The following is a 27926-nucleotide window of genomic DNA, read 5'->3' as shown; positions in this document are numbered from 1 at the left end:
GTTCCCTAACTGTGAGAAGCAAAGTTAGAGGGAACCAGGCAGAGGGGCTTCTCTGCAGAATACCCTCCCATCAAGGTAATAAATAACTTTCTGACTTTTAGAAGACACCTGAAGGCAGCCCTCCTTAGGGAAGTTTTTAAAGTTTGATGTTTTATCGTGTTTTTAATATACTGTTGGGAGCCTCCCAGAGTGGCTGGGGAAACCCAGCTAGATGGACGGGGTATAAATAATAATATACGATGATGATGATGGGAACTCTTGCCTTTGCACAGTAGACTGCCTTCAAGCCAGGCAAAGGTCAGAGGCTGCTTTACTCCTATCTCTCTGTCCACCATCCAGACAATCATGGTCAGTGCTCAAGTACACATTCCAGCCAGACAAAATCACTCACGTCTGGCACAGAGAAGGGCCTACAGGTGAGCAATTGGGGCACGAGTGTCTGATTTAGCATGCCAGGATTTGGCACTGGTCAGGTAGCCTGGGATCCCCTTACGTTTTCCCCTGTCCCCAGCTCTCAAAATCCGAGCTTTAGTATCAGCTCTGCTGAGCACCCCTGAGTAAAGAAGTTGGGTTTGAGATAGGAAGTTTCACCTACATGTTGCCCTGAGTGCCTTGTCAGGTATCGGCGACAGTGCTGGACTGGAGCCCCAGAGGTACAATGTGCTTCTTTTCCCTGGGAACTCCAGTGCAAGAATTGCCCCTTCCCCAATCTTCTGATATATGGTATTGGAACTGGAGCAATAAGGATGGATTCAGTGAAAAGAGAATACACATAAGCGAGTTTATTAGGATTATATTTTGCAGAAGTAACAAGGAAACTTCCAAGCGAATGGGAAGACCAAAGAGGTAGCTCTATAGAGGAGGTAATTTTGAAAATGAAGAAGAGCTGTATTTTCCCCTTTGAGGGATGGGAGAGGAAGCAGTGAGATCAGAGACACATCCACTAAGCAGGCAGAGTTGGGAACTCCAGTCTCCTTTAAAGCTCTTGTTTGCAGATATAGGTACACAAAAGGTTACAAGGTTTATCATTCCACTTTCGAAAACCTAAAATTCAAGACATGACAAAAGTTACTATTTCTTGCCCATTATTACATAGCCAAATGGATGTGGTTTGGAGTACGGGTTAGGAATTGGATTTGTATTGGGTATATTTCCGATACTAAAAATCCGGACAAACTTGTTGAGCTCTTTTCTTTTCTTTTTTCTTGGGCCTTGCACCGCCTCCCACCCTGAACCCTATTCAGGCCCCTATTCAAGGTAAGTGGCTTTGGGACACTCACCAACTGGGCTTCCTCTTGACTTGCACTGAGCCCGGGGCGCTTGGCTCTGCGCACATGCCATCCATCTGGGCAAATGCGCATGCAGGTCATGCCCAGTTAACTTTCAGCCTCACTTCAAATTGAAATTGCAAGGTGCACCAGGAACAAGTGACGACCGGCCTGAGCTTTTTTCTTTTTTTGATCTTTCTTTCTTTTTTCTTTTTTCTTTTTTCTTTTTTCTTTTTTCTTTTTTCTTTTTTCTTTTTTCTTTTTTCTTTTTTCTTTTTTCTTTTTTCTTTTTCTTTTTCTTTTTCTTTTTCTTTTTCTTTTTTTTTGCAAACATCTCCCTTCCACCCCCCACCCCAAAATTCCAGCTTTTAAAGCATGTTTGAGATATTTTCCTTTGAAAATAGTCCTGGTTGCCATAGGTCCAGGTTTTTCCAGACATTTTGCTGCTTTGCTGCCCAGATGCCATTTTCAGGCCCTGATTCCCGAACATGTCTGGGAAAATCCGGATGTATGGCAACCCTAGATTGGGCAGGATGGACTGATCCAGAACTGACCAACCCCATGTGGGTTGCCCATCTGACAGTTGCCTGACTTCAACCTCATAAGTGTGCTCCTGATTCAAAATTTGCAGCTGAAATCAGGTCTATTTTAAAGTGACACCTTCTTTTGTTTCTTTATCTAACTTTAACCACTTCTTAGAGAAATGCTGTAGAAAATAATATGACATGGCCCACTTGAAAAACCACTGTTTCCAGAATATAATATGTAAATGAGTATGCATGCAATAAAATACATGCAACTAAACTATGCAGATGAGCTACAGCTGAAGCCTCCTGGTATGTTGGGCAGTGATGCTAAATGCTGAATGAATGGACCACTGCTAGCCAGAGTAATTGATTTCTAAACATTTCTACAAGTGAACACCTGGTTGAAGGTTAAATATGACTCATAATTGGATCCCTTAAAATCAATAGACTTTAATTAGTGATGGTTGACAGATGTACTGTATTTTCAGTGCAATTTAGTGAGATACAACCCTGAGGAAAGTTGGAAATTTAGAGGGAATTGGAGGGTAATGTAGCATTCAAGGTGAAAACACCTTTTTTCTCAGGCATGCAAATAGTTTCCCTACCTGTCCTATGCAGCAGCTCCACACAATACTCCATGCCGCCTTTATAGTTGTTTGGCTCCCCTCTGTTCCAGTTGTTGTAATTAAAGACTGAATCATCAAGCCACTTCCAATCTCGGTTCTGCAGGAAAGAGAAGGAACAGCTCATTTGACCAAGGAGGGTTGTAGCTCAGTGCAAGGATGTCAGGAGTGCTCTGATGGTGTTTCCTGCTTGGCAGGGGGTTGGACTCGATGGCCCTTGTGGTCTCTTCCAACTCTATGATTCTATGATTCTATGTTCGGAGGAGGTTGCTCAGCAGGAAGCTCTTGCAAGCTATGATGGAGACGTTAGAGAAGAAGGCCCTTCCATAAGCACCATCTGTGCAGGGCCATAGGTGCCAAGGCACCCACAAAATGTTCACTGTGGGGGGTTGGCAGGGATCGGCAACGTGTTCCATGTGTGGGCACCCCTAATGGGGTGGAACCCAGCATGCCTGGCCCCTATGTAAAATATTGGAGAAATAATTTTGGGATGCAGCCTGGGAGATGATAGGATGGCATTGCTAAGGAGCCACTGTGCTGTGATGATGACCTGGAATAGAGTAATTGAAGGGAACTCACCTCATCGGGATCATAGAGACCAATCCAGACATCATATTTTCTCTTCTGCTTTGAGTAGATGTACTTGGCCACCAAGGCTGACTCTTGCTCTGTGTGTATAGAAGCCAGATGGGTCCCACGGCCATGGCTTTGGCATGCAATCTGAGAATAGAGAAGGCACTAAAGTATTTCTGCCACCACTATCATCATCCGCTTAACTGTAGGTCACTTTCCCACAAAATGGTGCCCAAAGTGGTTCACAATGTATCAAAAAGACAACAAGACACGACAAGACAAGACAAGACAACAACAACAACAACAACAACAACAACAACAACTTATATCCACCCATCTGACCTGACCTCCCAAGCCAACAAAATATTAAGAACATGATAAAACATCAGACATTAAAAACTTCCCTAAACAGGACTGCCTTCAGATGTCTTCTAAATGTCAGGTAGTTGTTTATTTCCTTGACATCTGATGGGAGGGCATTCCACAGGGCGGGCACCACTACCAAGAAGGCCCTCTGCCTGGTGCCCTGTAACCTCACTTCTTGCAGTGAGGGAACTGCCAGAAGGCCCTTGGAGCTGGACCTCACTGTCTGGGCTAAACGATGGGGGTGGAGATGCTCCTTCAGGTATACTGGGCCAAGGCCATTTAGGGCTTTAAAGGTCAACTCCAACACTTTGAATTGTGCTCGGAAACATACTAAGGTAAGAATTCAAAAGTGATATCCCACCCAGTTGGAGTTATCCAACTGTGAATAACCATGTGTAATATCAAAGTTCTTAATCTATTCTATCTTTTGGAATGTGGTCCGTCTGTTTGTCCATCTGTCTACCTTTGACCAATCTGTGGCCCAAGAAACCTACTTTTTAAAAGAAAAGCCCACTTCTAAAAACCCCAAAAGAAAATTAGGATGAATGCATGTTGCCGTGACTTCCCTGTACTCTTTTCGGCACCTTCTAAAAACATTTTCTTTAGACAACCCTATCAAGACATATAGAATGTTGGTGTATGTTTTAAACTGGTTTTTAGACTTCTCGTTGATTCTATTTTCCCCTGAATGTTTCAAATACTTGTTTTTAACTGTTTGTTACTGACAGTGCTATTGTATTGCTATCTTTTGTAAATCACTTTGGGTTTTAATAAAACCGAACAGTGTATAAGTCTTGTAAAATTTATGAATGAAAGAATGAATATTAATCTCTCCTCAGGCAAATCAGACTGAGTGTTCAGTGAAGAATGGCTATCACATAACTTCTGTGTAAGCTTTGTGGAAACAAATCAGGATGAGGATTCACGAAATAAGTCCTCTGGAGGAGACCAAAGTTGGTTTTCTCACAACTCCAAATTCAGAAGCCTTTGCATACAGAATGTTGGGATTGTTTCAGAAAAGGAAAATAGGCATTTAAATGTATGCAAGGAGTTTTGAGCTGAAGGGATTTCCTTTGGAATGTTGAATTCATATTAGCTTGACCTCTGCTGCAACACAGATAATCACCAAACAAACCAACCTACCACATTCCATTTTGGCACTCCAGACCATTACAGTAGTACCTCGGGTTACAGGCGCTTCAGGTTACATACGCTTCAGGTTAAAGACTCCTCTAACCCAGAAATAGTACCTCAGCTTAAGAACTTTGCTTCAGGATGAGAACAGAAATTGTGCTCCGGCGGCATGGCAGCAGCAGGAGGCCCCATTAGCTAAAGTGGTGTTTCAGGTTAAGAACAGTTTCAGGTTAAGAACGGACCTCCGGAATGAATTAAGTACTTAACCCGAGGTACCATTGTATTCTTTTCAGTAAGAGAGATGACTTGCCTCTTCCTAATGGTGAGTGAATACATTCTGGCCAGGCCATCCCTCCTGACCACAGGATCCAACTCTTTGGGGCCAAGGTCCCTTTAGCCCCCTAATAAAATATTTGAGGGGGTGGGTTCCCAAAGGTGATGGGCATTGCCATTCCAATGGGGGGGTGCCATGTCTTGTGATCGATTGTGCAGAGCAGGGCTTACCAGCCACTTCTACGCCCCTTATTTTATTTTAGTTGCCACCCTTGAGGAGTCTTGATGGCTCCCATGGAAACACATCCCTTAAACATGTTGGGTGAGTAACTCAATTTGAAATGTTGGCCAGGTATGGTCTCAGGACAACTCACATACATAGCCCTCCTCAAAAAGATCTCATGTGCAACCCACAACAATATCTTATGCTACAGCTTGGTTGGTGAGAAACAACTTCTTACCTCAGCTGCAGACCATGACTTTGGACTATCAAAATATGCATAGCAGTTGCCCAGGGCTCTCAGCCAACCCCTGGGACAGAATCTGGCCCTTGCTGTATGGAAAGAAGAGTAAAGGAAGAAAAAGAGAGTGAGACAAAAGTTGTAAGAAGACTGTTTTTAATGTGAAATCTCACTTTACCTGTACTTTTGCTTATTCCAGTGAGGAAGCACAGGTAATTTAAACAGGTTAGTGTCCAGTTGAATTGGTAAGACAGAAGGCAGGGAGACCAACAGAAGGTGGATCCAGAGGCAATGACAGGCAGTGGCAGTCCCTGACTGGTTGTCAATATGAATCTGAGGAGTGGTTCAGGGCAGACTGAGGTTGGTAGGGCAATTCCCTATTCATTCTAATGAACCAGCTTCAATTGCCTGATTATTTATTCCAACAGCCTTAGCCGGGTCACCATCACTTGGAAATCTAACAAGTACTTTTGTTTTCATAAATGCTTAGCCCCTATTAAGATTTCTGGGAAATTCCCAGATAATTGTTAAAACACTCACCTCCGGGGAAAGAATAGGAGACCAGGAGACCAAGAAGGCAAAGGTAGGTGACAACCCCCATCTTCTGGGTGACCTTTTGTGGAAGGAAATGTGCAACAAATTAAAAACCTATCCTTACTTATTGTGAATGTGGTGATAGCAGGAAGAAGTAAACCAGTATTTTCTGTTCTTAAAATCATAAATGGGAAGATTAGAGAAAGAAGAGAGAACCCAAAACTTAAATGTTGGCGATTGTTGAAGTATCATGGAGTCAAGTAAGGTTAGTGTGCAGATGCACCTGGTGCTGACCACTGACTCTTCTGGACCAGTGCTCTGCTGTCCATTGGGGCTGGTAGGGCAGAAGGCAGGAAGGAGCCAGAGTCAATGACAGGAAGAGCCAACCAATGCTAGTTTTGTTCCCATCCTCTTACCTGCAGAGTTCTCTTCCTCTGTAGTGTTTCCTTAGGACACTCTAGTGACAAAATGATGGACTATGGCTGGCTGAGTCATCTCTATGAAGACAACTGCTGCATGATATTTGAGGAAATATTCATGGAACAAATCGCCATGACTTCTAGCATCTAAGGAGTGCCACTAGACTCAAAGGCTGAGCTTCCTTATAAGTGAAAAATCTGATTTCCATTACTCTAAGTGTGAAACAGCAGCCACGATGTCAGAACAGAGTTGGTGGCCACCTTCACTGAGAATGTGGGGAAAATACGTTCCACTTTGCATACAAAGGGAAATCTACATGATTTGCACATATTTCTCCAGATTGGCAGTGCAGTTCACCAGCCAAGTAATGTGAAGGGAAATGCAAGGACTAGGATACAGTGTGTAGAAATGCATATGTATATGAAAATAGCATATAAAATGCATTATACAAAGGAGAAATGTTCGCAGAAATGTGTCAATTAGTAGAAATTTACTAAAATGCTAATTTTTATAAATTTTAAAAATTCCTACTGATGTGGAAGACTGCAAGAGACCAAAGCTGTCAGATTCACCCATCCCGACCTCCAACTTACCCAAGCTCCGTCCCGTTGAGGTGATGGATGCTGCTTTCTGCCGTGGCAAGTTGGGTTCTCAGGCTGTGGTGCCCATTCTTATATAGAACTTGGCCAGGGAAGGGCATGGAAAAGAGGGAAGAAAGATAAACCACTTTTCCATATATGGAGTATAGATCAAGTGAGAAAAGGCAGGTTTCAAATTCCACTGAAAACCACAGACATTTTGATTGCGTGACTATTCAGAGCAATTGCTAATATTCTTGTCCTAATGCCATGTCCCCTCTGCTGCTGCATTCAGATAGCCACAAACTTGCCATGACCCTGACCCACCCATATTAGCTGTGTTGTACGACACCAGCACGGCAGGCCCCTGTAGTAACTGGAACCAAAGTTTTGTCCCTTGGTCTAGCCCTGATTAAGCTCTGCTCCCCCTGCCCCACATCACCCCACCAAACAACTATTACCCCAGAGGGAAATCTATCATTACTTCCCACTCTCACTGGCTACCATTCTAGGAGTCATAGCAGCTCTGGCAGAACAACTTCTGTTGAGACTGCAGTGGACAAGGGAAGGTGTCTCTCTTCTCTCTGCATGCACTGAAGTCCAGAGGAAAATTGGGACCCTCTATGCCTGCTACTATATTAATCATCTGGACCATGTTTAATGTGACATCTAGTTCTCCCCCCTCAGAAGGCATCTCTCAAGGGCAGAACGTACGAAGCAGAATTGGGGGGGGGGTTGTTGTGTGCATGTGTGACATCACGCATGCAATAGTTGGTGTGTGTGTATTTGTGACATCACTTGGCCAAGTGTCCTGAACCCTGGGTTCTTCTCCTCCTCTTCCTGTGGCTGTCAGGGAAAGAGGTCCCAACTGCCCCAAACACCATACAAGTGATATCACGGGCATCATGTCTTGAGTGTCCCATATGCTGCATGATGCTTGGCATTGTGCCAAGAGGAGGAGCCAGGGGCTGGAAAATGAGCAAGGTCCCAACTAAAGAAGAATGGCGACTTAAACTGATGGAATATGTGCAGCTTGCAGACCTAACCTATCAAATAAGAGAACAAGAAGATTGGTAAATGTTTCTTGAATGTATGGTGGAGAATTCTGTGCACTTGAGAGCGTTGGCAGTCAACAGTGTAAACAAGTTTTGATGGATGTCATAATGGAATACTGAATGATTTAGTTTATGTAAAATATGCAGGGATTTGTAATATGCAAAATGAACCATGGAAAGAGAAGGGAAGTCATTGACATTTTCAGGTTAATAATAATAATAATAATAATAATAATAATAATAATAATAATTTATTATTTATACCCCGCCCATCTGCCTGAGTTTCCCCAGCCACTCTGGGCTGCTTCCAATCAAGTGTTAAAAACAATACAGCATTAAATATTAAAAACTTCCCTAAACAGGGCTGCCTTCAGATGTCTTTTAAAAAGACGATAGCTGCTTATTTCCTTCACAGGTGAAGGGAGGACATTCCACAGGGCGGGCACCACTACCGAGAAGGCCCTCTGTCTGGTTGCCTATAACCTCACTTCTCGCAATGAGGGAACCGCCAGAAGGCCCTTGGTGCTGGATCTCAGTGTCCGGGGTGAATGATGGGGATGGAGACACTCCTTCAGGTATACAGGACCGAGGCCGAGTAGGGCTTTAAAGGTCAGCACCAACACTTTGAATTGTGCTCGGAAATGTACTGGGAACCAATGCAGATCTCTCAGGACCAGTGTTATGTGGTCCCGGCGGCCACTCCAGGTCACCAGTCTAGCTGCCGCATTCTGGATTAATTGCAGTTTCCGGGTCACCTTCAAAAGTAGCCCCACGTAGAGCACATTGCAGTAGTCCAAGCGGGAGATAACTGGAGCATGCACCACTCTGGCAAGACTGTCCACAAGCAGGTAGGGTCTCAGACTGCGTACCAGATGGAGCTGGTAGACAGCTGCCCTGGACACAGAATTGACCTGCACCTCCATGGACAGCTGTAAGTCCAAAATGACTCCCAGGCTGTGCACCTGGTCCTTCAGGGGCACAGTTACCCCATTCAGGACCAGGGAGTCCCCCACACCCGCCTGCCCCCTGTCCCCCAAAAACAGTACTTCAGTCTTGTCAGGATTCAACCTCAATCTGTTAGTCGCCAACCGCCTCCAGGCACTCACACAGGACCTTCACCGCCTTCACTGGTTCTGATTTAAAGGAGAGGTAGAGCTGGGTGTATTCTGCATACTGATGAACAGCCAGCCCAAACCCCCTGATGATCTCTCCCAGTGGCTTCATATAGATATTAAAAAGCATGGGGGAGAGGACGGAACCCTGAGGCACCCCACAAGTGAGAGCCCAGGGGTCTGAACACTCATCCCCCAACACCACTTTCTGGACACAGCCCAGGAGAAAGGAGCAGAACCACTGTATAACAGTGCCCCCAGCTCCCAGCCTCTCAAGACGGTCCAGAAGGATGTTATTAACAGGATATAAATCCAAGGATTCCCTGGCAGACGAGGGAGGGGCATCCCTCGCAGAGGATCTGAATGCCTTTTTTGCCCGTTTTGAAGTAACATCTGCAGCAACACCTGCTGAGGCTTTACCACCACCACCACCACTCCCTGTGAAGGCTTTGCCACCATCACCACCATCGTCATCATCAGTACAAAGGAATGTGGTAGTCTCTGTGGAAAAAGAAGAGATGAGGAAGGTGCTGAAGGGAATCAACCCAAGGAAGGCCACAGGGCCAGATGGGGTAGCTGGAAGGGTACTGAGAGACTGTGCAGATCAACTAGCAGGAGTTTTCACTGGGATTTTAAATCGATCCCTAGCCCAGGCTATTGTTCCATCCTGCCTAAAGTCCTCTACTATCATTCCAATAGCAAAAAAATCTAACCCAGAAGATCTGAATGACTTTCGTCCAGTAGCACTCACACCTATAATCATGAAGTGCTTTGAAAAGCTTGTACGAAATTATGTCATTGCTTGCCTACCAGAGGGACTGGACACATTCCAATTTGCTTATAAAACGAAAAGATCGACAGAGGACGTTGTGGCGATTGCCCTCCATGCCGTTCTTGCACATTTGGAGCAGCGGGGGGGTTATGCCAGACTGCTTTTTTTAGATTTCAGCTCGGCATTTAATACCATTCTACCACAACGTCTGGTGTCTAAACTGGAAGATCTGGGGCTTCCGTTATCACTTTGTGGGTGGATATTGGACTTTCTGTCAGACCGCACCCAGAGGGTTCAGTTGGGCCCTTATACCTCTAATACACTTAAGACTAACACAGGAACACCACAGGGATGCGTACTTAGTCCGCTCCTTTATATTCTCTACACATACGATTGTGTCGCTGCTCACCCTAGTAATAGGGTTGTCAAATTTGCAGATGACACAACCGTGATTGGGCTCATCTCTGAAAGGGAGGGTGAAACGGACTATAGAGATGAGGTGGAGCGGCTGACAGAGTGGTGCAGAGCTAACAACTTGCTCATAAATACAAGGAAGACAAAGGAGCTTGTGGTGGACTTCAGGAGACAGAAGAGCAATGTCCAGCCACTTTTGATTGATGGGGTCTGTGTGGAGAGGGTAACAACGTTCAGATTTTTGGGTATTGAATTACAAGAGGATCTGTCCTGGAGTGCCAACACAAGGGGGCTTGTGAAGAAGGCGCAGCAGAGACTGTACTTTTTGAGAATCCTAAGGAAAAACCATCTTCCGCAGAAACTGCTGCTTGCCTTCTATCACTGTGCCATTGAGAGCGTGCTCACTTATGGTTTATGTGTGTGGTACGGAAGCTGTACTACCCAGGACAGGATGGTGTTGTGCAGAGTTGTTAAGGCAGCAGAGAGCATTGTTGGCTGCCCACTCTCCACCTTAGAGCAGATTTATGCCACAAGGTGCCATAGGAAGGCACTGGACATAGTAAAAGATCCATCACATCCTGGTCACTGTCTCTTCGAGCTCCTGCCGTCGGGATGGAGATACAGGATGATGAAGACAAGAACGAGCCATCTCAAGAACAGCTTCTTCTCCAGAGCGATCTCGGCCCTGAATGGGAAACCTGGACTTTGAAAGTCATCTAATCTTCCTTGCTGTATTATATGATATTGTTTTAATTAGTGTTTTTATAGTTGTTCTGATTTTGAGTGGAGTGCCCTACCTGGGTGGATGGAGCAGCCAAGTAATTTCGTTGTCCCCGAGAGGGGGCAATGACAATAAAGATATTATTATTATTATTATTATTATTATTATTATTATTATGGTCGATGGTGTCAAAGGCTGCTGAGAGATCCAGCAGAACTAGAAAACTAGGAAACTAGGAAAGGTTGTTTAAATGAATATACTAAATTGTAAAATAGAAAAAAATAATAAAAATAATACACACAGAAAAGAGGAACATCCGGGGGGGAGGAGGAGAAACCAGCCATGGGAACTCCGGCTTGGTGCCCAGCCTCCTCTGTCCCCTGAATATTATGGGAGCTACGCCCCAGCCAAAAAAATCATTTGGGGCGCCCAAAGAGCTCAGCCCCACCCCCAAGCTGGCACCCCTGGCAGAGAGGCACATAAACTCAGAAGGAAAGAGGTGGAATAAATTTGCAAGTAGATAATAAGTATGACCTGGTGCAAAAGGTGAAAGGGATCCTGCAAATGTTCTGCAAAAGAAGGAACTTGACCAACTGTAGCTCTTTGTGCAAGTTGTGCAAACCCAAAGCATGGTTTCTAATGCCTATTCCACCCCTATAGCCAAGTCACCCTTGTTAAGAAATAGTTGCATTTGTTAAGAAATAGTTGTTAAGAAATAGTTGGTGCAAAGGTCAATTTGACATAGTAATGTTATGAGTTGGGAGCGGGGTGCCAGACCCCTCTAATCCCTGGATCCAGCAAGTGCTGAAATGTAATCAAGCAAAGCTCGCTTCCTGGTGAGGTGAAGTGGGACTAGGGGGCTCAGGGCAAGACGGCAAATGGGTTGGGCCCCCTCCCTCAACAGACGTTACCACTTTACAGCCGGAGCCTGAGGCTTCTCGTTGGGGGGAGGGGTTAGCAATGGATTATTGCCCTTTGGCTTAACCCTGTCTTTCCCCCCACCTCCCCTTTCAGAGTGGTGGGGTTATCAGGGGAGCTCTCAATTCGGCGCTGCCAAAGCCCTGCACCCAAAACTCCCTTTTGAGCTTTCTTTAGGGGTGCACAGGACCCTTGTGTTTCGCTCTAGCCCCTCTCAACAATTGAGCCTTCAAGGCTCGCTCTCCGCAGCCATTTGTGGCAACCCGTGACTATGACCTTCTCAGTCCATCCATCTTCGCAACTCAAGGTCCAAGAGCACCAACTCAAGTTTAGGTGGTGGTCATAGGGAACGAGGAGCACAGCACCTAAGGGACTCTGCCCCCAGCAGTGCTGCTCACTGCAGTCAAACCTAAAAATAGTTGCAAATTGCTGGCATGCTAGTTGTCTGTCTGAGAAACTGCTAGATTTCCTTCTAGGCAGGTAGAGATTTACTTTAAGAGGGGGGGAGAGAAAAGCTCAGAATCTGGAATGTTTGCAGGCATGAGTCCTGGTACAACGTCACCACCATAAGACAGCAATCCGTACCATTCTGGTTGAGTTACAGCTCTTAATACATTTAAAGGCAATTAAATAGTACAAACAGGGTCACCAGGCAGGGGGGCATAAAAAGAACATAGAGGCAACCATCTGAGCCTTTGACAGGCAGCATCATTGCTAAGGATCCTTAATCACATAATTGCTGCTGCTAAGCAATCAGAGGAAGGAATCTGGGACTCTGGAGAGGAGCCTCCCAGAGCAGCAGAAAAGGAACAGGGGAAGCTGGTGATATATGCTGCTAGCCCTGACATCAGGCAAAGGACAAAAGTCTGCTTCAGTACTGAGATATGTTTGTTAAAGCACTTTCCTCTGCTTCAACATTATTTCAATCACTCCCCAAGTACAGTATACAGTACTGCCTTAACAGTATAAAAGGCAATTGGGTGGCTACTCAGAATTACCTTGCTTGAAAGATCGAGGCTTTCTTCCTACTGAGAAAACATTTGTGAAACGCCTATGCCCCACCCCATTTGCCATGTCTGCTTCTCACCACGGGGCTGTTGCTTATTGATATACCGTAGCCATTGCACAAAACAAAAAATATGAAATGAATCAGAAATACAACCATAAAGCCATCAAACATCTCACAGGTGCAGCAAGTTAAAATTCTTACTTTAACACATGGGTTGTAATTTTCTGTTTATCGTGATTGGCAAAATGTTTTGTGAATGCTTAAGAGTATTTCTCCTTCTATCCCAGGCTGCACTGGAAGATCTAGGCAGCTTTTGCTGGGGCTGGTCAAATGAACAATGCAGCATCCCAGGCCTTGTCAGAGGTCACTGCTAGGATATAGTTTCATTCCATCTTTAGAACAAGCATGTAGAGTTGTTGTATGTCACATGTCTGTTAACTTCCAGCACAGTCTGCTGGGAACTTCCATTGTATATAGCTTTTGCCTGTGCCATTTGCTTGGACACAAAGGGAAGCAGACATGATTTTTCCTTTGTCCTGATGCTGAATAAATGCTTGTAAATAAGCTTACATATGCCTCTATCCGCTACTTCTGTTGCAAAGAGTTCTTATCTCTGCTAGCTTGCGTGCTCAGTCTCTAAAGGTCTCTGAGGCTTGGGTCACAGTTTTGATGCTGTTCCAAGAACCGGAGTTCGCCCGGCTGCCGGCTGGAGGGCTAGAGCCAGCTGGGGGCCCGCCAATCGCCCCCGTGTCCTCAGACATATCCCAACAGTCACATGCTGTGGGGTCCTCTTGTAATTTTCCCTATCCTCACTTTATGGCTTCCACAATTCTGGTTATAGTATAAACCGTGCTGAGGAGCTCTGAGAAAAGGAGTGTGCTTTAGTATGGGAATTTGTAGCTACTGTGAGGTATGAATGCTCTCTGTGTTGTGAGCAGCGGTGATGGTAGAAGAAGTGTCCCCAAGGCAGGGCCAGCCCAAGGCATCCTGGCAACTGAAGCAAATGAGAAAATTGCACCCCCAAGAATCATAGTGAAGAAGTCTAAAAGACAATGGGCCTCCTTTACATGGTAGGGGATGCTGTTCTTTCTTGCTTCACCTGCCTGCCCAAGAACTACACACCTTGCAAAGGAGGAACCAATCCTCTACAGCCTTTCTTCTCAGCTGTGCTGAAAGTCAGGCTTATCCTAACTAACAGCAACATGCCAATGTTCCTGACTCCAGTACCTAGTAAATGGCTTCAGGAAGGGATTGAGCACTTGGGTTTGTGGAAGAGGTAAAGGCAGAGCCAGGATAACCTTCTGTCCTCCTGTGACTTCAGCTCCTGCCACCCCATGAGATTCCAGCTCACATGACACCCCTGTCACTCACCCCCAGGTCCCCACTTGTGGGCAGCTGGCACTCACCCAGAAAAGGCCTTCCAGTGCCAATGCCCTCATCATCATTCTCTTCGCCATTCCCTCAGGGCACATACATAATGCACCCATGTAACAGGGGCAGGTCTCTCCTATCATCTATGATGTCCTTGCATTATAGGAGGGAATGTGGATGCAAGCAGGGCAGGCTGGTGGAGACGGAGGAGACAGTCAACAAGAGCAGGAGGCCAATCTGCTACCCATCCCAGCTTGCCGTCTGAGGCAAGAACTTCACCTTCTCTGATGGGTGGGGTGGCCATGCTTGTAAGTATGGATGGACAAAGCAGAACAGCAATGCAATAAGGAAAATATGCATGGAAGAGAATTTATTAAGATGATGCTCTGCTGCAGGTCCAAGAAAATATCAAAGGGAAGGGGGAAATTGAAGAGGCATCTCTATAGCAATGGCTATTTTGAAAGTGATGAGAGAGAACAGAAATGCATATAATATCAAGGCAGCTTCCCAGCCAACACAGTGGAGAAGGGAAGTCTCCTTTAGAGTTATTGCTTGCAGATGAAGGCGTACTTGTTGTTGCATTTTACATCATTCCACTTCTTAAAACCTGAAATTCAAAACAAAAATTATAATTCAAGAAATAAGGAAAGTTACTTCTTATTGCCTATTATTCCTTTCCCCAATGTGTAGGGGGAATAAAATGGATTCAGACTTTAATAATAGTGAGGGAACCACCAGAAGGCCCTCAGAGCTGGACCTCTGTGCCCAGGTTGAACAATGGGGGTGGAGACACTCCTTCAGGTATACTGGGCTGAGTCCATTGAGGGCTTTCAAGATCAGCACCAACACTTTGAATTGTGCTCAGAAACGTAGTGGGAGCCAATGTAGGTCTTTCAGGACCAGTATTATATGGTCTCTGCAGCCACTCCCAGTCACCAGTCTAACTAGTGCATTCTGGATTAGTTGTAGTTTCTGGCTCACCTTCAAAGGTAGCCCCACACAGAGCGCATTGCAGTAGTCCAAGCAGGAGATAACTAGAGCATGCACCACTCTGGCGAGACAGTCTGCAGGCAGGTAGGGTGTCAGCCTGCATACCAGATGGAGCTGGTAGGCAGCTGACCTGAACACAGAATTGGCCTGTGCCTCCACGGACAGCTGTGAGTCTAAAATGAGTCCCAGGCTACACATCTGGCCCTTCAGGTGCAGTTACCCCATACAGAACCAGAGAGTCCTCCACACCTGCCATCCCCCTGTCCCCCCAAAACAGTACTTCTGTCTTGTCAGGATTCAGCCTCAATCTGTTAGCTGCCATCCATCCTCCAACTGCCTCCAGACACTCAAAAAGGACCTTCACCGCCTTCACTGGTTCTGATTTGAAAGAGAGGTAGAGCTGGGTATCATCCGCATACTGATGAACACCCAGCCCAAACCCGCTTATGATCTCTCCAAGCGGCTCCATGTAGATGTTGAAAAGCATGGGGGAGAGGACAGAACCCTGAGGCACCCAACAACTGAGAGTCCAGGGGTCTGAACACTCATCCCCCCCCCACCACTTTCTGAACATGGCCCAGGAGGAAGGAGCAGAACCACTATATAACAGTGCCCCCAGCTCCTAGTGCCTCTAGACAGTCCAGAAGGATGTCATGGTTGATGGTATCAAAGGCCACTGAGAGATCCAGCAGAACTAGGAAACAGCTTTCACCTTTGTCCCTAGCCCACCAGAGATCATTGACCAGCGTGACCAAGGCAGTTTCAGTCCTATGATGAGGCCTGAATCCCAATTGGAAGGGATCCAAAAGGTCCGCATCCTCCAGGCATGCTTGGAGTTGTTCAGCAACCACCTGCTCAGTCACTTTGCCCAAGAATGGAAGATTTGAGACTGGGTGATAGTTGTCCATATTGGCCATGTCCAAAGATGTTTTTTAAAGACGCGGTTTTTAAAGACACTGCCTCTTTCAGTGGTTCCGGGAAAGCTTGCTCACAGAGGGAAGCATTCCCAAAAAATATAGTCCGGCCCCCCACAAGGTCTGAGGGACAGTGGACCGGCCCCCTGCTGAAAAAGTTTGCTGACCCCTGACCTAAGGCTTCAGCTTCAGCTTCAGCAGACTAAGCATTCACTATCCCCCGGAGCCCATCACCCTGCCCTTCCCGGCTCACTTTTATGAGCCAGGATGGGCAAGGATCGAGGAGACAGGTGGTCAGTTTCACTCATCCAAGCAGCCTGTCCACATCCTCAGAGGTAACAGATTGGAACTGATCCCATGCAGCTGGAATAGACAGGACTCTAGAACTCTCCTGCCCCAGCCCTGCTCCCATGATGGCGTCTACCTCTTTCCGAATCTGAGCGGCTTTGCCTGCAAAAAAGTTGCAAAATCATTGCAGGAGATCTTGGGGTCCTTACCAGGCCCCAATGGTGAAGGTGGTTCTGTTAGATTGTGAACCACCTGAAAGAGTCTCCTGCTGCTGTTTTCTGCAGATGCAATAGAGGCATCTTCACCCTCGCTATTGCCACTTGGTAGGCTTGACGTTGAGCTCTAACCCGTTTCTGGTCCGATTTCCACCACTGGCGCTATTGCCACCTCAGTGATTGTTTCATCACCCTCAGCTCTGGGGAAAACCATGAGGCTGCCAGGCTCCATGCAGTTGGAGAGAGCGCTTTGGAGCCAGAGAGTCGATAGCTCTGGTTAACTCCACATTCCAGCGGGCCACCGGGGAATCAGCTGAAAGGCCATCAACATGAGATAAAACATCCCCTACTACACTCTGGAAACCATTTGAATCCATTAAGTGGGAGGGGGGGTCCAAATCAGTCCCACCTCCCTGCATAGGGAAAGGGTTGTGGCACCAGGAAGTGATCTGACCATGGGACTTCTTTTGTTGCGCTTTTACTTAGTGTCAGATCACCCACATCCATAGAGGTGAACTCCAGGTCTAAGACATGTCCGCAACAATGAGTTGGGTGAAATTCATTCAGGGACATCCCCATGGAGGTCATGCTTTCCCACGAAGCCCCAAGCAGCGCCTTGTAAGGTCGTGTCAGCATGGATGTTAAATCCCCTAGGACAACCAAACTAGGTGTCTCCAGGAGAACATCCGCCACGACCTGAAGCAGCTCAGGCAGGGAATCCTTGGTACAGCGGGGAGGTCAGTACACCAAAAGGAATCCTGTACTGCCCCTGTTGTCCAACTTCCAGAACACATGCTCAGAAAACTGGGTCTTCCCAATAGGACGCCTGGTGCAAGCTATTGACTTCCTAAAACTCACTGCAACCTCGCCTCCCCGCCCATATGAGCTGGGTTGCTGTGTGTAAGAGAAACCTGGTAGACAAGCAGTGGCAAGGACAGGCCCATCTTCTTCATCCAGCCAAGTCTCTGTTACGCATTCCAGGTCAAGTCCTCCATCCTGTTGTGGATCTCAGTGGTCTTGTGAATCATTGACCTGGCACTGCACAGCAGCACCTTCAGGTAATGTGGGTCTCCCTTGTTGATTCCAGTATCCTTGTGGTCAAGACCAGACCCAGAGGCAGGGATAGTCTTCAACCTGCCTCCTCGTTAATGACATGGTCTGGTTTTAGCGTAACTCCTCCTCCTACCCATGATCACTGAGATCAGGTGTCCAAGTGCACCCCAGCCATTCTGTTGACCTGGCCCGCTGCCAGACAGCCCTGACCCTCTCCCCTTCAGAACAGAATACAAACTATACAATGAACCAATAAAGCAGTAGAAAGCAATAACAACAACAAACAATTTATAATCCATGCGACGGTCATCTCCAGGCTTGACTGCTGTAATTCGCTCTATGCGGGGCTGCACTTGAAGCTGTCCCAGAAACTCCAGCGGGTACAGAATGCTGCAGCAAGGCTCCTCACGGGGTCTCTGCCATGGGAGCATATTCACCCAGTGCTTTTCAAGCTGCACTGGCTCCCGGTGGAGTACAGGGTCAGATTTAAGGTGCTGATTTTGACCTTTAAAGCCCTTCACGGCCTAGGACCCTCGTACCTACGGGACCGCCTCTCCTGGTATGCCCCACGGAGAGCCTCAAGGTCCATAAATGACAACACCCTAGTGGTCCCAGGCCCTAAGGAAGTTAGATTGGCTTCAACCAGAGCCAGGGCCTTTTCAACTCTGGCTCCGGCCTGGTGGAACGCTCTGCCTCATGAGACCAGGGCCCTGCAGGATCTGATTTCTTTCCGCAGGGCCTGTAAGACAGAGTTGTTCCGCCTGGCCTTTGGCTTGGAGCCAATTTGATTCCCTCCCTCTCTTTTTTTCCCCTTTCTTTTCCTTCTCCTCCTGCGATGAGGCTACATTTTAATATTTTAATGTTCCATTATTTTAACATTGTATTTGATTTTTGTTTTTAAGTTGTAATCATTCATCTTGTTTTTATTATTGCTTGTAAGCCGCTCTGAGCCCGGCCTTGGCTGGGGAGGGCGGGCTATAAATAAAAAAATATTATTATTATTATTATTATTATTATTATTATTATTATTATTAACTATACAATGAACCAATAAAGCAGTAGAAAGCAACAACAACAAACAATTTATAATTATACCAAAGTTAAATTAATCCCCAGGCCCAACTAAACCTTTATTCCCCCCCGACAGAGCAAAAACAAAGCAAAAAACCCAAATTTAATATGCCACAGATTAAAAATTAAAAATTAAAAAGCATTTAAAAGCATTTTCAAAATTTGCCCCAACCCCAGAGTTTGTTCCAGTGAGTCTGGACTTTTCAGGACTCACAGCAGGGCTGTGACCCAGAACTAACGAAACATATGAAGGTCACTCACTGATCACCTGGCTTCAAAGTCTTATATGTTATATTGTGTTTTTAATATTCTGTTGGGAGCCACCCAGAGTTGCTGGGGAAACCCAGTCAGATGAGTGGGGTATAAAATAATAATAATAATAATAATAATAATAATAATAATAATAATAATAATAATAATGATGCTGTTTGAGCCTAATCATTTTGTTAAGAAACATGATAGAATATAAGATGGCATAACCCAGACCTTAGTTTGGCAACCGCTGTTTTCTGAACAAAATATGTGATCACATGCAACCGAAGAATGAAGGTTGACTTCAGAAAAAGCTTCTGCTTCATGGTATGATTGGAAGTGTCCCTAAAGGATCAATAGGTTGGACCACTTCTGGTCAGATCTCCAGAGATATTGACTTGTGAACCTTGGTAAGAGAAGCACCAGGCTGAGAGTGTATCCACTCACTGGCAGAGGAAGAGGAGTGAGAGGGGAGGGCGATCTGAGCGGGGTGCCATCGTGGCTTCCCCCACGAGTGCTGGGTGCCCCAGCCCCGCAAGTGGCACCCCCTGCCCCCAGGATGTGCACCAGCCCTCGCCCACCTGCTCTCCGCCCCCCCTGGTGCCAGAGCATGAAGCTCTGCCACTGTATTCACTCAACTAATACCCAGAGTAAACCTTTCAAATGAATGGACCATCAATAGCAATGACTATCCAAAGTATATTGAGTTTGATCATTTTGATTTTTAAAGTCAGATACTACCCTTTGAAATACTTGAAACTGATGGAGTGATAGGCATGAAACCTTTTTTTATCAGTCCCTACAAATTGCTTGCTTACCTGCGTCCATTAGCAGATGCACACAATATTCTTCATTGTTGTAGTTGTCTGGGCGATGAGAATCCCAGCGTTTGTAATTGTAGATCTCGTCATCCAACCACCTCCAATGCCCTTTCTGCAGCAATGTGATAGAACAGATCATACATTCATTTGAAACGAGGAGGCCAAGGCAACGATCACGTGGAGAGTTGACCAGTTATGTAGCTATTGCCAGTTATGATGGAGATACAGTTGTAGCTTGGTTCTCTAATGGAATCCTTTCCAGAAGCCCGTTCGGCTTCCGAAAACGTTCAAAAACCAAAGTGTGGCTTCCAATAGGCTGCAGGAGCTTCCTGCACTCAATCAGAAGCTACGGAAGTCACATCAGAAGTTAGGGTTTCAAAGAACGTTTACAAACTCGAAAACTCACTTCCAGGTTTACGGTGTTTAGAAGCCAAAACGTTTGAGTCACAAGGTGTTCGAGAACCAAGGTACAATTGTATTTGTAGGAAAAACACTGGGACCTAATTTGAATAGTAGAGTGCTTGGTATCTGGTGGGCGGGGCTTGTGTGTTTTGCTCCAGAGAAAAGTCCGGAGCCCCTCGCTTCAGTGTCTGTATTCCGTTAAGAATATCAGTTAAGAGGGACCAACTGCCTCTTCTCGCTTCTTGCCTCAGACTAGCCTCATGTTGTTGTATTTAGTTTCTCTTATTTTGTTATTTTGTTACAGTTTTCTTTATTATTCAAAGCTTAGTTTACATTTACGTGAGCCACTTATTTTCCTCAAAGAACAAGAAACTCTGCTGGAGAATGGTGGAACATCCTAAACTTGGGTGAGTGAGGGGATATTATTCCCAGTTTGCCAGGAGGATTGAATATGTTAATCATCTCCCCACTTCCACAACAATATTAGAGGAGGATTCTATTAGAAAATTGTGGAAAAGTCACATATTGGAGTAATCTGGGGAGATGATTCGGGTAAGGATGGAATGGTGATGCTAAGAAGCCGTTACTCAGTGACAATGGCCTGAAATAGAGAAAGTAAAGGCAACTCACCTTAGTGGGATCATGCAGCCCAATCCAGACCTGGCTTGCGTTTTTCTGGTTTGCAGAGATGTAATTGGCCACCGCATCTGACTCTTTCTCACTGAGGATGGAGGCAAGATGGGTCCCACAGCCATAGCTCAGGCACTCATTCTGAGAATAGCCAAGCAAGTAAATAAGCTCCACCACTATTACTAACACACACACACACACACACACACACACACAAAGACTCTTTCCCACAAACCTTTCCCAGAGGGGTTCACAACTTGCCAAATAAGTAATAACAATTATTTAAAAATCATAAAACACCAGTGGTGGAGAGTTGGAAGTTTTTCAAATGGGAACTAAAGCAGCTGAGGAAGGAAGAGAGAAAAAGGGGTGAAGAAAATGCGGTGAGTGAAGCCAGGCCCCTTTCTCCATCCTCTGGACTTGCTGGGAAACTAAAGAAACCTGCTGGACCTGTGTCACATGAGTACAATTAAAGCACTCAATCTTGGTGCAAGAAAACCACCTTGAAGCTCATACACAAAAACTAGGATGAATGCAGGAAGAATGCTCATAGTCATGATTTGGCTGCACTCTTTTCAGAAGCGGGTGGCGCTGTGGGTTAAACCACAGAGCCTAGGACTTGCCGATCAGAAGGTCAGAGGTTTGAATCCCCGCAGCGGGGTGAGCTCCCGTTGCTTGGTCCCTGCTCCTGCCAACCTAGCAGTTCGAAAGCCCGTCAAAGTGCAAGTAGATAAATAGGGACCGCTCTGGCGGGAAGGTAAATGGCGTTTCCGTGCGCTGCTCTGGTTCGCCAGAAGCGCTTAGTTATGCTGGCCACATGACCCAGAGGCTGTCTGCAGACAAACACCGGCTCATAGAGAGAGATGAGCGCGCAACCCCAGAGTTGGTCACAACTGGACCTAATGGTCAGGGGTCCCTTTACCTTTATGCAGGCATGCAGAATGTTAATCTGGTTTTGTAGCTTATCCTTGAATTAACTATTATCTTAATGTTTAAAATAGTTGTTCTTAACTGTATATAGCTGGGTGATGTCAGGTTTTCAACACCATGATGCATCACCATCCAAACAATCTGGCGATACACCATGATGTTGAAACAACAATCTGTATTGGCCCCAGCCCTCAAGGCATGGGGTGAAACGGCCACAGCTCTCATTGCAAGAGATGAGGCACTTTCATCCCAACACCCTGCAGAGCTGAGGATGACACAGCTTGTTTGTGGTTCTTGGCTTGGGGGTGGGAAGGTTCCACTCCCCCCCCCAGCTGAGTGAGCCCTGAGGTCCCTCCTGCTCACATGCAAGCTGGAGGGACAAAGGGGCAGAGATAGCTTGTATCTTTTCACTTGGGAAATGGTACCTTCTTGCCAGGCCATCTCTCCTGACTGTTAATTAAGCTTTCTTGGCTCCTGTGGAAACAGGTTACTTGAACACAATGGGTGAGCAACTCTCTTTGGATTATACCAAGATGCTGGCCAGGTATTGTCTCCCAACAGCTCACACTTATAGCCCACCTCACAAAAATGTCATCTGAAACCCATGACAGCACCTGATGTTACAGCTTGGTTGGTGAGAAACAGCTTCTTACCTCAGCTTCAGACCAAGTTTTCTGAGAGTCAAAATATGCATAGCAGCTGCCCTGGGCTTTCAGCCAATTCCTGGGACAGGATCTGGCCTTTACTGTATGGAGAGAGGAGTAAAAGAAGAAAAAGTTGGGGGAGGGGGACAAAAGCTGTTAGAATGCAATTTTCAATGTGGAATCCTACTTCACCTACAAATTTGCACAGATAATTTTAAGATTAATGAATGCAGACCTAATTTAAACATTCCTGCTTCCATTGGTGACTGGTACCCCATGGCACCGATAGGAAATTGGGACAGAAAGCAAGGAGGCAAACAGTAGGTGGATCCAGAGTCAGTGACAGGCAGCGCCACTCCCTGACTGGTTGTCAATGTGAATCTGAGGAGTGGTTAAGGACAGACTGAGGTGGGTAGGGCAGTTTCCTATTCACCCTAATGGACCAGCTTCCATTGCCTGGTTATTTATTCCAACAGCCTTAGCTGGGTTACCATCACCTGGAAATCTGACAAGTAGTTTTGTTTTTATAAATATTTGTTGTTCAGTCATTTAGTCATGCCCGACTCTTCGTGATCCGTGGACCAGAGCACACCAGGCACTCCTGTCTTCCACTGCCTCCCACAGTTTGGTCAAATTCATGTTAGTAGCTTCTAGAACACTGTCCAATGATCTCGTCCTCTGTCATCCCCTTCTCCTTGTGCCCTCAATCTTTTCCAACATCAGGGTCTTTTTCAGGGAGTCTTCTCTTCTCATGAGCTTAACCCCAATTAAAATTTCTGGGGAATTTCCAGATAATTGTTAAAGCACTCACCTCCTGGGAAAGAATAGGAGACCAGGAACCCAAAAAGGCAAAGGTAGGTGACAACCCCCATCTTCTGGTTGACCTTCAGTGGAAGGAAATGTGCATCAAATTAAAAACCTATCCTTACTTATTGGCATTGTCAATGTGGTGATAGCAGGAAGAAGTAAATCAGTATTTTCTGTTCTTAAAATTATAAATGGGAGATTAGAGAAAGAAGAGAGAACCCAAAACTTAAAGTTGGCAATTGTTGAAGTATCATGGAGTCAAATAAGCTTAGTGTGCAGATGCACCTAGTGCTGATCATGTTCCATCTTCTGGTTGACCTTTTATGGAAGGTCAAAACCTATCCCCACTGCTTGCCATTTCGTCCATGTGGTGATGGCAGGAAGAAATAAAACAGTATTTTATACTCTTAACATCACAATTCTCCTTCATGTGAATTTCTAAAAAATGAGAAGAGAAGGAAAAGAATGGAGAAAAACGAGAAGGTTAGGGAAAGAAGGGAAACCTAAAGATTTTGCCATTGTTGAGGAATCACAGATCCTCGATTCTGGACCAGTGGAGGCTGGTGTCCATTGGGACTGGTAGGATTTGTAGGGCAGAAGGCAGTAAAACCAATGGTAAGTGGAGGCAGAGTCAATGACAGGCAGAGCCAAGCAATTCTGGTTTTGTTCTCTTTCCCCTCTAGGGACAACAGGTAGTAGAAGGAAGGGACAGCCTGTGCCACCCAGATGTAAGAAAGAACACACAACACTGGGACTTTCTGAGAGCAGGTGGAGCTTTGTGGGGCTCTGCCCCATTCCTCCTAACATACCAGCCTCCACTGTTTCTAGCTCAGGGATGCTAACTTGAATATAATATTGAGGCAAGTAAGCTCCTCTCCCATAATTAATCACAAGCTGCAGCACACAGACACCATTTGAATGGCAGGGCCCATCAACTGGGGGAGAGCTCGCCGCTTCAAATATTTTATAGGGAGTGAAGGGGCCTCAGCTCCTGGCAGTTGGCTCCGATGTTCTAGACTAAAGCAGTATTAACATTTATCAAAAGCCTTTTAGTTGTTAATCTGTTGCTCTTGTCCTTCTTTTGTTTTATGGGAAGAACAATACAGTGGTACCTCGGGTTAAGTACTTAATTCGTTCCGGAGGCCTGTTCTTAACCTGAAACCGTTCTTAACCTGAAGCACCACTTTAGCTAATGGGGCCTCGTACTGCCGCTGCACCACCAGAGCACGATTTCTGTTCTCATCCTGAAGCAAAGTTCTTAACCTGAAGCACGATTTCTGGGTTAGCAGAGTCTGTAGCCTGAAGCGTATGTAATTTGAAGTGTATGTAACCTGAGGTACCACTGTAATAACCCTCAGGTTGGTGGGCTGCCTTAAGAAAGTTAAGAAGGAGTGGAGGTGCCTCTATGTCAGGCTGCTGTCAGTGGCTCCCAGCTAGTGGCCTCTTGGATAATGGCGTTGTCCTGAATGAATCTCCACCTCCTTCTCTCCCACTTCCTCATTCATCATCATCATCTTCTTCTCTACAGGTGCCACTAAGTGTCCTCTGTCCTTCGAGCTCTTTGTTCTCCCACTTTTAAGGCCTGCCTGGTTCTGGGAGATGGTGGATCTGGTCTGCTGTCTAATGACAACGTGTCAGCCAGCTTGTGCTCTGGCTCTGCCTGCTCCTCTTCTCCCATTATTTCCCAACTTTTCCCCTCTGGCTCAGAGCTCTGACCTCCCACAAACCACTATTGGAAATCTATATTGTCTCCCTCCTCCTCCTCCTCCTCCCTGGAAGGGACAGGATGGGAAGGTGGTCTCCACCCCTCCTCCTCCTTTGCCCAGTCCCTGACACTCTATTCTGGAAGAGAAGATCTTTGTTGGCAGAAGGGAACAGGGAGCTCAGGGAGCAAAAGGTAATTCCCTGGTGGTAGCCCCAGAAACAGGCAAAGGAAGGACAGAGATTGCTTTGGATTTACTTGATCCAGTCTTATTGATTCATGCAAGAGGCCCCAGGAGCGGGACATCATCAGCACCTGCTTGGAAATAGTGTAACTAATTCTCCCCCTCCATTGGAGCCAATGAAGGGCAATAACGTACAAGTTAACAGTTAGCAAATTGTCAGGAAAATGGAATAAACTGCCTTGGAAATGCAGTCATACACAGAACAACTGTGTCTCAGGCTGCTGGGCTCTTTCTTATATAGAGCTGGGCTAGGGCAGGGCATGGAAAGGCAGGAAGAAAGATGAACCACTTACCCATACATTGGTGCCCCGCAAGACGAATGCCTCGCAAAACGAAAAACGCGCAAGACGAAAGGGTTTTTCGGTTTTTGCGTCTCTTCGCAAGACGAATTTCCCTATGGGCTTGCTGGGTGGTAGCCCCAGAAACAGGCAAAGGAAGGACAGAGATTGCTGAGGATCTACTTGATCCAGTCTTATTGATTCATGCAAGAGGCCCCAGGAGTGGAACACCATCAGCACCTGCCTGGAAATGGTGTAACTAATTCTCCCCCTCCATTGGAGCCAATGAAGGGCAACAAAGAAAAACTCCCACAAAACCTTATGCCCCGAGCAGTGCCAGAATTCATGGTGGCAGGTCACCTGCCATGTCCCACCTCACAAACACACTTAAGACTGTGCTGGAAAGCAGCTGAGAGAAATCAGTCGAGCTCTGCTGGCATAAGAATACAGATAGTTCATTAAGTGTAGAGTGCAGGAGAGATGGCAGCCCCCAAATAAAGTGCAAATCAGCAGCTGTATTGTAAGGCAATCTTCTTGAAGGAAATCCACAGGAGCTTTGCCCTTGTTGCATCAAGCACTGTGAATTTTCCTGCCCCTTTGCTTATCCCACCCATTCCCTTCCCCTGCAGTGTTTCCTTAGGAATCTCGCCGCACAAAAGGACTGACTACAGCTGACTGGGCTCCTGCATGAATTTGAGGAAATTTTCATGGGACAAATCACCATCAGTTTTAGCATCTAAGGGAGGCGGCTAGTATCCCTTTTCTTCAAAGGCTGTGCTTCCTTAAAATCTGGTTTCAGTTCCTCAAAGTGTAAACCAGCAGCCACATTGTCAGAACAGACATGGTGGGCAGTGCCATTCGACAGCCACGGAATGTGTAGAACGATGCAATACAGTCCTACCTTGGTTTCCAAATCCAATCCATTCTGGGAGTCCGTTCGACTTCCGGAACAGTTCAAAAACAAAGGCACAGCTTCCAATTGGCTGCAGGAGCATGCTCCAGCCAATCGGAAGCTGCTGGACATTCGGCTTCTGAAAATCAGTCGAAAACCAGAACAATCACTTCCGTTTTTCGATCATTCAGGAGCGTAAAAGTTCGAGTTCAAATGCGTTCAGCTTCCGAGGTTCCACTGTACTAGGATACAGCATGCATAAAAATACCTATATACATGAAAATAGCATTAGAAATGCATTACAGAAAGGAGAAATGATTCCAGAAATGTGTACATTGGAAGAAGTTCACTGATGTCCTGGTTTTTTTAAAAAAAAAATCGCCAGTTGCTGTGAAAGACTGGAAGAGATCAAAATTGTCAGATTCGCTCATCCCGACCTGCAACTTACCCAAGCTTCGTCCTTTTGAGGATATGGATGCTGCTTCCTACAGTGGCAAGTCTGTGTCTCAGGCTGCTGGGCTCATTCTTATATAGAGCTTGGCTAGGGCAGGGCATGGAAAGGCAGGAAGAAAGATGAACCACTTACCCATATATGGACTACAGATTAAGAGAGAAAAGGCAGGTTTCAAATTCCACCGAAAACCACAGACAAATTGATTGGATGGATATTCAGAGTAATTGCTAACAGGAGCACCAGGTATAGGGGGTGCAAGGAGCTTCAGCCCCCTTGATATTTTGAGGACCCCCCCAATATTGAGGTGGCTGCCATCCCCCACTGCCCCCAGGTGAGTGCTCCCATGCCAGACAGGGGCATTGCGCTTGGAAAGCAATTTCCCCTCTAGGTGCCGCCCACCATGATCGCCAGAGCGCCGGGCAGGCGCCCAGGGCAGGTGTGGTCCAATGGGGGGAGGGATCTCATGTGCACATGCACCCCCCCAATATTTGGTCCAACTTAGCACGTCTGATTGCTAATATGTTTATCCTAATGCCAAGTTCCCTCTGCTGCTGCATTCACATTGCCACAAACTCACCCCAGTCCCATCCATGTTAGTTGTGTCTCACTACACAAGCATGACAAGCCCCTGTATTTACTGGAACCAAAATCTGCAAGGATATCAGGTTTGACCTTTTTGTCCTTTGGTGTGGCCCTAATGAAGATCTGTTTCCCCCTCACCGATAATCCTAGAGTTGATTGGAGGTTACATAATATACCGGTAAATAAAAAGTGGAAAATGCAATTAATCATAATTCTTACAGTCACATCTTAATGTTGTTTAGGAAATGTATTCATTGTTCTAATGAGCTATGGCTGACAAAAATGACCATACACTCAACAGTAGACTAGTTAGCTGGGCAACTATATCAACTGAACCTGCTAAAGCATGGGTAGGGAAACTAAGGCCTGGGGGCTGAATCTGACCCAATCACCTTCTAAATCTGGCTTGCGGACAGTCTGGGAACCAGCGTGTTTTTACATGAGTAGAATGTGTCCTTTTATTTAAAATGCATCTCTGGGTTATTTGTGAGGCATAGGAATTCGTTCATTTTTTTAAATTATTTTTTCAAAATATGGTCCGGACCCCCACAAGGTCTGAGGGACAGTGGACTGGCCCCCTGCTGAAAAAGTTTGTTGACCCCTGTGCTCAAGCATCAGAACTTTACCT

At 46.0% G+C, this 27926-nt stretch overlaps 3 protein-coding genes across 3 annotated transcripts in view; 1 reads left to right on the top strand and 2 right to left on the bottom strand.

The window, feature by feature from the left end:
- LOC310829296 (C-type lectin BpLec-like) overlaps nucleotides 1–27926 on the top strand; it is a 125875-nt gene that overhangs the window by 62470 nt on the left and 35479 nt on the right. The window lies entirely within an intron of this gene.
- LOC310829293 (C-type lectin-like) lies at nucleotides 768–6861 on the bottom strand. Its single transcript, XM_083707598.1, has 6 exons — nucleotides 6773–6861; nucleotides 5766–5838; nucleotides 5226–5317; nucleotides 2998–3138; nucleotides 2401–2518; nucleotides 768–1044 (listed from the first exon to the last, which is right to left on the bottom strand). Exons 2-6 carry the CDS (start codon nucleotides 5824–5826, stop codon nucleotides 977–979), a joined length of 480 nt encoding a protein of 159 aa, XP_083563724.1. The 5' UTR covers nucleotides 5827–5838; nucleotides 6773–6861; the 3' UTR covers nucleotides 768–976.
- On the bottom strand, nucleotides 14478–26773 carry LOC310829294 (C-type lectin BpLec-like). Its single transcript, XM_083707599.1, has 6 exons — nucleotides 26711–26773; nucleotides 23151–23223; nucleotides 22349–22440; nucleotides 20766–20906; nucleotides 19731–19845; nucleotides 14478–14736 (listed from the first exon to the last, which is right to left on the bottom strand). Exons 2-6 carry the CDS (start codon nucleotides 23209–23211, stop codon nucleotides 14675–14677), a joined length of 471 nt encoding a protein of 156 aa, XP_083563725.1. The 5' UTR covers nucleotides 23212–23223; nucleotides 26711–26773; the 3' UTR covers nucleotides 14478–14674.

The sequence above is a fragment of the Podarcis gaigeae genome (assembly GCF_964106915.1).
Source record: "Podarcis gaigeae genome assembly, chromosome: 13".
Lineage (NCBI taxonomy): Eukaryota > Metazoa > Chordata > Lepidosauria > Squamata > Lacertidae > Podarcis > Podarcis gaigeae.
This window is presented reverse-complemented; position numbering and strand designations above follow the sequence as displayed.

Excerpts from the sequence above, each read along its gene's own strand:
- LOC310829294 (XM_083707599.1), bottom strand. The coding sequence starts at position 23,211 with ATGGGGGTTGTCACCTACCTTTGCCTTTTTGGGTTCCTGGTCTCCTAT. Across the intron at positions 20,907-22,348 it reads AAACTTGGTCTGAAGCTGAG|AATGAGTGCCTGAGCTATGG; the intron begins GTAAGAAGCTGT and ends GGCTATTCTCAG. Across the intron at positions 14,737-19,730 it reads GCATCTGCTAATGGACGCAG|GTTTTAAGAAGTGGAATGAT; the intron begins GTAAGCAAGCAA and ends TTTGAATTTCAG.
- LOC310829293 (XM_083707598.1), bottom strand. The coding sequence starts at position 5,826 with ATGGGGGTTGTCACCTACCTTTGCCTTCTTGGTCTCCTGGTCTCCTAT. Across the intron at positions 2,519-2,997 it reads GTCTCTATGATCCCGATGAG|AACCGAGATTGGAAGTGGCT; the intron begins GTGAGTTCCCTT and ends TCTTTCCTGCAG. Across the intron at positions 1,045-2,400 it reads GGAGCTGCTGCATAGGACAG|GTTTTCGAAAGTGGAATGAT; the intron begins GTAGGGAAACTA and ends CTTGAATTTTAG.